Consider the following 10,181-nt stretch of genomic DNA (forward strand, 5'->3'; position numbering starts at 1 on the left):
TAGCAAGAACAACAACACTGAGTGAGTGAACAGTGGGCACTCTGACCTACAATCATCACTTCATCAACACTGAAAAATGTTCATACTGGCAGTGTCATTTTATTAAACAATTTCACAAAAAGACTTACTGATCATAAACCTCTTTCCTCTCCTTCGAGGTAAGCAGAAGATACCGAGGATCAAACACAATTTTTGATAATTCTTTTGTCCATGTAGTAAAAGGTGACACCTGTAGGGAGAGAAAAGAATGGAATTACTAAGATTTACATGTTGATTTACAAGCACACTGAAATGCCAGTGAAATAACCAAGACTGAAAATTAACTCAATTTTGCATGAGAAACTTGCAATCCTATTGACTGTAATATGCTAATATTCGACTCCATTACAGTACTGTACTCTGATCTGAGTCACAAGCAGGAATGACACTTAAAAGCATGCTAAAAAAAAAAAAAAAAAAAAAATCAAGTTTACTTCAAATTCAGATGTGTCATGCAATCCTGGTAGCTCTTCAAAAATAAATTATTACAGACTTTCATAATTAGTTGATGAGCATGGAGGCCAGTCCCATTAGTTTTTCCTTACTCTGCCGAAGTCATGTTATCCCATTTAATATCCTTCAAGCTATCCCCTCAATACCCAAGTTACTTCCACATCTGAATTTTGAGATTACGGAATAGTGTTCAGATACAATGAAGCATGATCCAGAACGGAAACAGAAAGTACAAAGTACAGTATCGTACAAAAGTGAGCGAATAATCAATAGCATGCCCAGTGAAAGTCAAGGTTCAAATGAAACGGAGGAGTAGGAGAGGGGAAAGACAGGAGGAAGTAGTCGATACAAGAAGGACAGAAAAGCTGTAAGAGGATGGATAAAAGGCAGAATATAAGAGAGAAGTGGAGGAGCGATTGCGTAAATATGATCTGGAGCAAATGGGGGATGTGGAAGGTATGTGCAAGATATTCATGAAAGAAATCTGTGCAGCATGTGAAGTGGTGTGTGGGGTGAAGAGACGACGAAAGGGGGTGCAAGGAACACCATGGTAGTATGAAGAGGTGAGACAAGCTGTGGCGCAAAAGAAGAAAGGATATAGTGAACGGATGAGAAACAGGGGCGTGGAGGATTCTGATAAGAGGAAGAGAGAGTTATATGTAAAAGGGACGAGAGGTGAAAAGATTAGTCAGAGAGGGAGAGAGAAAGAGAGAGAGAGAGCAAGAAGCAAGTGGATGAGGAATTGGAAGGAATTTGAGTGTAAAGTGGGGGGGAATGTAAGAAAATGTTCTGGAAAGAGGTAGAGTTAGACAGGGTGATAAAGAAGTAAGTCTGGGAGTGAAAGAAAAAAATGGTAGCTTGCTAGTGGAGAAGGGAGAAAAAGTAAGCAGATGGAGAGAACACTTTGAGGATTGTTGAACACAGAGAACGAAAGTAATGCGAGTATAAGTGGCTGGGGAATGGCTGGGAGAAGGAGGGAGGTGAGACGAGAAGAAATCAGTAGGATGGAAGTAATGGAAGTACTGAAAAGAGTCAAAAAGGGGAAATCCCCAGGAATTGATGGAATGTGAGGTGACATACTGATGCATGGGGGAGAGATGGCAGTAGAATGGATATGGAAGATGTGCAGATTGGCCTGGGAGGATAGTAGAGTCAAGGAGGATTGGAAATTAAGTATAATTATTCCCCTGTATGAAGGAAATTGACTCTATCAGATACGTTTATGTGAAGCTACAGAATACGGTGAATGTTTTTGGCGTATCAGATAGGGCCAGGATTCCGAGGGCTTGAATGGTGAGCGAATGGAAGCGTGGCCCACTGGATTGGGCAAATTTGGACTGTCTGGACGTTGCTACTCCTCACCCTGCCCTAGGGTGGGAAGGGAGGTCCGGATGATGATGAGTATCTGGAGTTACATGAAGAGACAGACTGACAAATAAGGACATGAAGGAGCATTGTGGTGTGGATGTTGAAGTCCTAGAAACCATTAGGAGAAATACACTGAGGTGGTTTCGCCATGCGGAGAGGATGGAGAGCGAGAGACTAACGAGAAGAGTGTATGCGAGTGAGGAGCAGTGGAGGAGAGGGAAGGGGAGGCAGAGGAAGAGATGAAGGGATGAAGTGGAGGGGGTGTGAGCTGGGAGCAAGGCAACATGGAGGAGATTTGTTTGTGGTCACCCCTTATGGGACTGAGGCATCTGACAATAGATAGATAGATAGACAGAGGTCCAGTGAAGCTACCACACAATCATTCGCTAATCTTACATGCATAACTCCATATACACCTGCTGGATACAGTATTCATTCTGCCATGTGTCAAGTTAAAAGAGGTGGCAAATCTCTGACATGAGCTTAATGTATAGACTTCATCCAACCAATTTAATCTCAGCCTTATTACTGTTGTCAGCTCATTATCACACTCTATTTACCTACTAAATTCATCCACCTTCTTGAGGTGACGTGGAGCCTACTATGGTGCTCCTGTTAACTGGATGTAGAGATGCACATGTTACGTTCATCCAAAAATCAACCCTTCAAATTCTCGTACAAACCTTGCTGTGGCAAGGCACCATTCACCACGTGAGAACATCAGTTTACTGCACATGACAGCCTTGCTGGGGTGATTATCTGCCTGTGGCTGATGGGTCTGTCTGGTTAGACAGACTGAGGCCTACTACTACTAACTACTACTACTACTTCTTACCCCTACTTCTACTACTACCACCACCTTCTTGGCTTCTAGTACTATGCCAACTCAAACCTTCAAACTCACTCATATATACCTATTTCATCATCCTATCTATCTACTTATCTATCCACGCAACCAAAACAGTCCTTCAACGCAACCTCCACAGAAGACTTCTGGGTGTGAATGACTGAAATGGCTACATTCCTTTAGTCCACTGGGTTCATGTTCAGACAAACCTGGGGTTGCAACAGCAACAATCATCCTACATTCAGTATATACATCTATTCTCTCCAAATGACCATTCTCTTCAAACTTATTCTCAACAGAATCCATTTACTACAGGTTTTCCTAAATCACTGTGTACCTACCTATTCCAGTCACTCTATGCACTCCAAGAATATCACATAAACAAACTGAAAGTGCATGTAAGCATGCTGAGAGGAGATGGGCAAAGACTGTGATTAAGATTAATAAAAAGTTACTCACATTCTTTTCCACCAAGAGTTCTTTAAACTCCAGCCTCCGTTCCTCAAGAGGTATAGTTGCCCGCTTGTGAGCAGCGTCTTCCTCTACCTTTTTAACAGATTCTTTTATTTTACCGCCAACTTCTCGTTTCGTTCCTCTGTTTCCTTTGCCTTGTATCATACTGCTGATTTCTTTTTCCTGTTTCTTGCTGTCAGTTTCCTTGTCTTGATTTTCTTTTTCCTGCCTCATGCTGCTGCTTTCTTTTTCCTGTTCCGTGCTAATGTTTTCTTTGCCTTGAATTTTCTTTTCTCGGTTCACACTACCGCTTTCCTTTTCCTCTTTCTTGTTGTTGTTTTCTTGGTCTTCATTTTCTAACTTTTGTTTTTCGTCAATGTTTTCTTTGCCTTGTTCCTCCTCATTAGTCTCTTCTTCTAGTTCCATGTCTTCAACTTCATTTTCTTGTGTAATGCTGCTTCTCTCTTCTTCCTGCTTCTTGTCCACGGTTTCTCTGTCTTCTTTTTCCTTGTCTTGATTCCCTTTTTCTTGTTTCTTGTTTTCTGTTCCCTGCTTCATGCCTTTGTTTTCAGTTCCCAGCTTCCTAGTTTTGTTTTGCATTCCCTGTTTACCGTCCTTGTTTTCTATTCCCTGTTTTTTGTTCTTGTTTTCTATTCCCTGTTTCTTATCCTTGTTTTCTATTCCCTGTTTTTTGTCCTTGTTTTCTATTCCCTGTTTTTTGTCCTTGTTTTCTGTTCCCTGTTCCTTGTCTTTGTTTTCTATTACCTTTTTCATATCCTTGCTTTCTGTTCCCTGTTTTTTGTCCTTGTTTTCTATTCCTTGTTTTTTGTTCTTATTTTCTATTCCTAGTTTCTTGTCCTTGTTTTCTGCTCCCTGTTTCTTGTTTTCTGCTCCCTGTTTCTTGTTTTCTGTTCCCTGTTTCTTGTTTTCTGTTCCCTGTTTCTTGTTTTCTGTTCCCTGTTTCTTGTTTTCTGCTCCCTGTTTCTTGTTTTCTGTTCCCTGTTTCTTGTTTTCTGTTCCCTGTTTCTTGTTTTCTGTTCCCTGTTTCTTGTTTTCTGCTCCCTGTTTCTTATCCTTATTTTCTGTTCCCTGTTTCTTGTTTTCTGTTCCCTGTTTCTTGTTTTCTGCTCCCTGTTTCTTATCCTTGTTTTCTGTTTCCTGTTTCTTCTTTTCTTCCTGTTTTTGTTTTATGCCACTGCTCTCTTTTCTCTGTAAGAAGATAAATAAAAATCAACATTCATAATAATCAGGGGAGGAAAACATCAAATCCTCGGTCTCACTCAATTCTTAACACATGCATTTCATCATCATCATCATCATCCAGACTTCCTTTCCCACCCTAGGGCAGGGTGAGGAATAGCAACGTCCAGACATCCCAAATCTGCCCAATCCATGGACCACGCTTCCATTCACTTACCATTCAAGCCCCCGGAATCCTGGCTCCATCTGATACGCCAGAAACATTCACTACATTCTGTAGCTTCACATAAACGTATATGACAGAGTCATTCCAGACACTGCCATGTTAAAATGGGGTGCCAAATCCCAGATCATGCACTTCTCCTCACAATATTCATCCTACCAGCTCGACCTCTTGTCAGTCCCCCTTGCCTCACCGACTTCCAAACTTCTCTTCCTCACACACTCATCCGCCATATCCCTCCACCTTCTCCTTGGTCTATCTCGCCTCCTCCCTCCTTCAAATTCACTTAGATATACCTTGCTCACCACTCTATTATCCATTCTCTCCACGTAACCATACCATCTCAGTACACTCTCTTCGATTCTGGTGTCCACAGATGATGATGACTAAGGACTGTATTATTAAGACTGTGTGTGAAAGTGAAGCCAAGTCCCAACATTTTTACACTAATCTTGAAAACATGTGACGATGACAGAACATGTCTAACTTTCTGTATCACTGACAATGACAATTTGTAATGTACGATACTGGATGATGAAACCTAACAACCATGAGTGCTGCATAAATGAGCATTAAAACTCAGGGGCTTGCTTAGATCATCACACAGTCATTTTCAATAATAAACCAGACAGTTCTCGAACTCCTCACTTACCTTGATCTTTTTCTCAAGCTCCACTACCTCTGGTGGGGGTACTGTCATCATCTCCTCTACATCTTCCCGGCCATTTATCTCTTCAGGCACCTCCCACACCGATGTCCTGTTACACACAAACAAAGTCATGCATTACTAATTACAGTAGACTCTCACTTTAACAAACTTCGATAGACTGCATGTTGAATATAATGGACACCACGATGGCCATCGAACTTCCGTTGGCTATAACAAACAATATCTGTTAAATGGGGTGCAATACATGTACTTCCCTCTTTTTTTTTTTTTTTTACTCCAAACTGCCCTGAAATTGTCTTCTCCCCATCATAATTGCTAAGTTGTGCTGGCAGACTGTAGTAATACAATACTATACTAGTCATGATGAAGTGCTATGACAAAGATGTGAAATAAGCTGCAGAAGGGCAAAATTATGGGCCAAGTTTGTGTAAAATGGGTATAGTTTTCATTTTCAGTACTAGAATTAGGTACTGTATGCAATAATTTTCAAATGTGCTTGAAATTCCACCTGGGGGAGGGACCATAGGATATATCAGACTATTGGCTTTATCGGATCAGGCTTTCCCACAATTACTCTGTTATAGCATGGGTTTACTGTACATTAAAACAGCTATGGTTGTGAACAGTCAAATAACATACTTCATTTTCCTTGGACAAGATAATTTTTTCAATATCCTCCTCATCATTTATCAGTTCCTTTCACCATGCTAACCCAATCTGTTACCATTAGACTACAGTACAAGGCAAACAAGGCAGACAGCAAATAGAAATAAAAATTGAAAGCACAGGTGTAAAGTATCCCAAAAATGTCCAGTGAAATGGGACATGCATTTTTTTTTTTTTTTTTTTATAAGGGCCAAATTCACAGGCTCCCATCCATTCTTACTTATTTCTGCATTAAAGAAAATGCATTCAAAATCCTAAGCTCCTTCCCACAAGTAAACATTCTGCACACTAAATGTTTCATTTGACAAATAGTGAAGACATCTTTCTTATCATTTTTTCCTTTCTACTGTAATACCAGTTAACTTAGCAAAGACCCTCTGGGGCTGGAGGAATCAGAAGCAATATCCAATAATCCCTGCATCCTGAATTTTTTCCCCCTGGAAAGAGGAAATTATAGAGGCATAAAGCTTTTACACCAGATAATGAAGGTAATGGAGAGAGTTCTAGAAGGTATGATTAAAGAAAGAGTGAATATTGATGAGATGCAATTTGGGTTTATGCAAAGCAAAGGGACCACTGATGCCATTTTCATTGTTTGAAAACTTCAAGAAAAATATATAGGAAAGAAAAGGGAGCTATACTGTACTTTGTTTTTGTTGCTTTGGAGAAAAAATTTGACAGAGTCCCTGGAGAGGTGGTGAAGTCAGCTATGACAGAGCTTGGGATTGAAGAGTGGCTGGTTAGGGTCATTACGGCCATGTATGTGGGAGCTCACACCCAGGTAAGGGTGAATGGAGATTTGAGTGATGAGTATTCTGTGAATGTTGGCATGCATCAGGGGTCAGTCTTGAGTCCCTTGTTGTTTATCATGGTACTTGAAGCCCTCTCACGTGACTTCAGAAATGGACTCCAGTGGTTGATGTTGTATGCTGATGATTTGGTGTTGTTGCAAATAATGAAAGAAGGCAGAGGAAAGATTTAGGAAGTGGAGTGATGGTATGAGGCACAAGGGCTTAAGAGTAAATGCAGATAAAATGAAAGCGATGGTATCTAGGGCTGGGGGCTGTACTGTCAAAGAAGAGTGGCCATGTGTGCATTGTCAGAAGGGCATGGGAAGCAATTCCATATTGTGCAGTGTTTGTAATAAGTGGGTGCATAAGAGATGTAGTAGTATAAGTGGTAGACTAAGAGATAATGCTGATTTCATGTGTGCGGGGTGTCGGGGACAGCATGTGGATATTGCCAGGAGTGAGAGATCTAAACTTGCTGGTGAGTCTCTTGAGTGTGTGGAAGTTTTGTTATTTGGGAGACATGTGCTGTAGGTGGCACAGGAGCTAGCTCTGTGGCTAGAGAGAGGAGTAGTTGGAAGAAGTTCAGGGAGATGTTGCCTCTCCTGACAATGAGAGGGCTCTCCCTCCAAGCTAAGGGATCTCTGTATGTGGCATGTGTTCGGTGTGTAATGTTGTATAGTAGCGAGACCTCGGCAGTAAAGATATAGGATATTCGTAGGCTCAAACACACAAAAATGGCAATGATTAGGTGGATGTGAAGTGCATCCTTGAGTGCAAGGCCTGAGGAAGCTAGGATTATGATGGAAGAGTTGAGAGATAGGATGGGACTGGAATGTATTGGTGTTGTGATGAGGAGAGGTAGATTGAGATAGTTTGGCCATGTGGAGAGAATGAGGGATGGTAACTGAGTGCAGAAAGAGAGAAGCATTACTGTTGAGGGTGGGGTAGTGAGACGTACACCGAAAAAGACCTGGGACAAGGTCACTGAGTGTGACCTAAGGGTTAAGGGACTAAATGGGGAAGCTGCCAGAGATCAAGAAGCACAAGGAGACACCATTAGGTGACCAAGGCCGATGCACGCAGCATGCTGGAGCCTTCAAAAACAAAAACGAACGAAAATGATTTACTTTTGCTAATCTATTTATCTACAGTATACACCTAGAATTCCCCCAAAGACCCAAAGAAAAAGAGGTAGCCGAGACAGGATGACACACTCCCAATTTACTCATCCAAACACACACATTTATTCGTATCTTAGCCCCAGAGGGAGAAAGGACAGATTCTCACCGCACCACACTGCACGAGGGTCAGCTGGGCAGTGCAATCAGCGGCATCCGCAGCAGGACCCGACAGCAGAGCTGGTTTACCCTGCCATATCATAATGTACCCATCCCCTTACCCGCACCTGACCTGATCAGCTGATCAGAACAAATGCGGGAGAATATCCTCTCAGGACCGTGTCATCATTTATTCATTGACAATTTCTCTCCAATCATTCTTATCATGCACAGCCACTCTTCCTTGCTCAACAGACATCCCACTCACATCCAACACTCTCTTCACACTGCTAATACTAGATGATATTAGGAGAAACTTCCTCAGATTTATCATATCCATTCTCTATATTACCCAACCATATGATTTAAGCACATTCCTATCCTATGACACATCAACTTTCTTACTCCACTGGTGTTGGAGTGCCATTCAAGCAGTGACAATTATGTACCTACCAAGTTATTTTTCATTCATTCATTCATTCATTGCCAGACGCCATGTATCCCAGACAGGGTGGCCAAGGGCTTAGAGTTAGTTGTTTTACAGGGAGGGACACTAATCCTCCACCAACCCCACTTGACGTAGGGATGCCAACAGCATCTGGTGTTCCCAGGCGGTCACCCATCCAAGTACTAACCAGACCCAACGTTACCAAGTTATACATTCTTCAATTCCCCATACCGGTACATCAAAAGGAGAATGGTGGGGTTGTAGAAGAAAAAGTTCAATCTGCAGTTCACCAGTTTCATGTTCAACTGAGCACAGAGTCAACAATGTGGTGACAACGATACTGGTCCACATTCATCAAGTCCTCTTGCAGCTTCTGTAATCAGACCCTTACTTTGTATCAAGGCCTTCACAACATCTACCACTTTCCTTCTTTGTGCCACTCTACTCTCCATTTTTTAAAAATGTACTGAGTAGCTAATTTTCTGTCACTTACCGTACAATAAATAATAGGCAATCAAAATGCCAGGCTTCCTCTTTTAAGGAATCCTTTTACTGTACAGGGGCTGTCCATGATTCGTCTGTTTTTTACGGGGTGGAAATGTAACAAAGTGGCCACACCAGCTAATTACTTACCAACTACTGCGTAAAATACCATAGGAGATGGCTGGTGTTAAGTGGCATAAGAGTCATAAAGACTGGGATTCCTAACCAAGGCCATTAGTAATTCCCAATGTCTAGGGTTACCCAAATGAAAGAGTTATCACTAAACTGTCCTTTCAGGCGTCAGCAAACAGAAATGAAAAATGTTAAAATAAACATACTTGGTATCAGAGTTGAAGAAGAAGACACGCCCATTACCAGTCCACAGGACATGCCATGAGGTTCCTGGAACTTCTTGTGCCGACACCGGTCGATTAAGGTCCTGGTCTTCATTCGGTCCATCCTTTCGTAAAGCACAACACAAAGCTACATTAGTCTGGTTTCTCATAAGCAAAGTCGTCAATGCAAAATTTAGCTTGTATATACATATCAACTTTTTCCGTACACCTGGTACAGTGGGGAAAATAACAAATCAGCATTACAAGTATGGAAAACTGGCTGATAATTTCTACGGCACAGCATGGAAAAAAAAAAAAAAAAAAAAAGAGAGAGAGAGAGAGTACCGTAATGTATCTTGAGGATCTGCTGTCAACGCAAAAGCTACATACTGTACCTTGCTATCATCAGAGGCCATGTCTGTTAGTGTTCTGGATGGTTGCAATGTTCCCAGAGGCCTCAACCAGCTGCAAATAAAGTTATCTTCTAAGTCACCCCTGTCATAAGCCACTATACAATAATATAGAGTACCTGGTATAATGGTATGTCACATCTTATATACTGGCACTGTATTATGGTAACTCACTTGTAAAAATCACAAATGCAAAAAAAGAGAAAGTTCCCCTGGCAAAATATGTGGCAAAAACTATTAACTAATAATGTTTCCAACCCCTTCAACCCGAGAGTCTCATCTCGGCTAAACAAAATTGTCTGGCAGTAGCCAGAATACAATTTAAAAAAATTAAAAAAAAAAAAAAAAAATCCTCCTCCAGATGGAATAACTGTTAATGGAGACTGTTTACAATCCCTTCACCCTGAGAGGCACCTCCTCATCTCAGCTAAATAAAGTACCGGTACAGTACCAGTAAACTGGCTCTATCCAGAATTTTTTACATTTGTTTAATTCAGAGGCAAATATATAAAGAGTTT

At 41.3% G+C, this 10,181-nt stretch overlaps 1 protein-coding gene across 1 annotated transcript in view; it reads right to left on the bottom strand.

Annotated features, from left to right (window-relative positions):
- The window catches only part of LOC145414681 (uncharacterized), a 49,044-nt gene extending 39,360 nt beyond the window's left edge, over positions 1–9,684 (bottom strand). Inside the window, exons 1-6 of the mRNA XM_080284198.1 lie at positions 9,649–9,684; positions 9,257–9,378; positions 5,236–5,341; positions 4,277–4,369; positions 3,167–4,018; positions 129–229 (exon numbers count right to left, since the gene is read on the bottom strand). Of these exons, the coding sequence (XP_080140324.1) occupies positions 129–229; positions 3,167–4,018; positions 4,277–4,369; positions 5,236–5,341; positions 9,257–9,378; positions 9,649–9,669 (1,295 nt within the window). The 5' untranslated portion in view covers positions 9,670–9,684. The remainder of the gene's footprint in view (positions 1–128; positions 230–3,166; positions 4,019–4,276; positions 4,370–5,235; positions 5,342–9,256; positions 9,379–9,648) is intronic.
- Between the last annotated feature and the right edge of the window lie 497 nt (positions 9,685–10,181).

Source organism: Coenobita brevimanus, chromosome 100 (genome assembly GCF_032717465.1).
Source record: "Coenobita brevimanus isolate Jiangsu-jjx chromosome 100, ASM3271746v2, whole genome shotgun sequence".
NCBI lineage: Eukaryota > Metazoa > Arthropoda > Malacostraca > Decapoda > Coenobitidae > Coenobita > Coenobita brevimanus.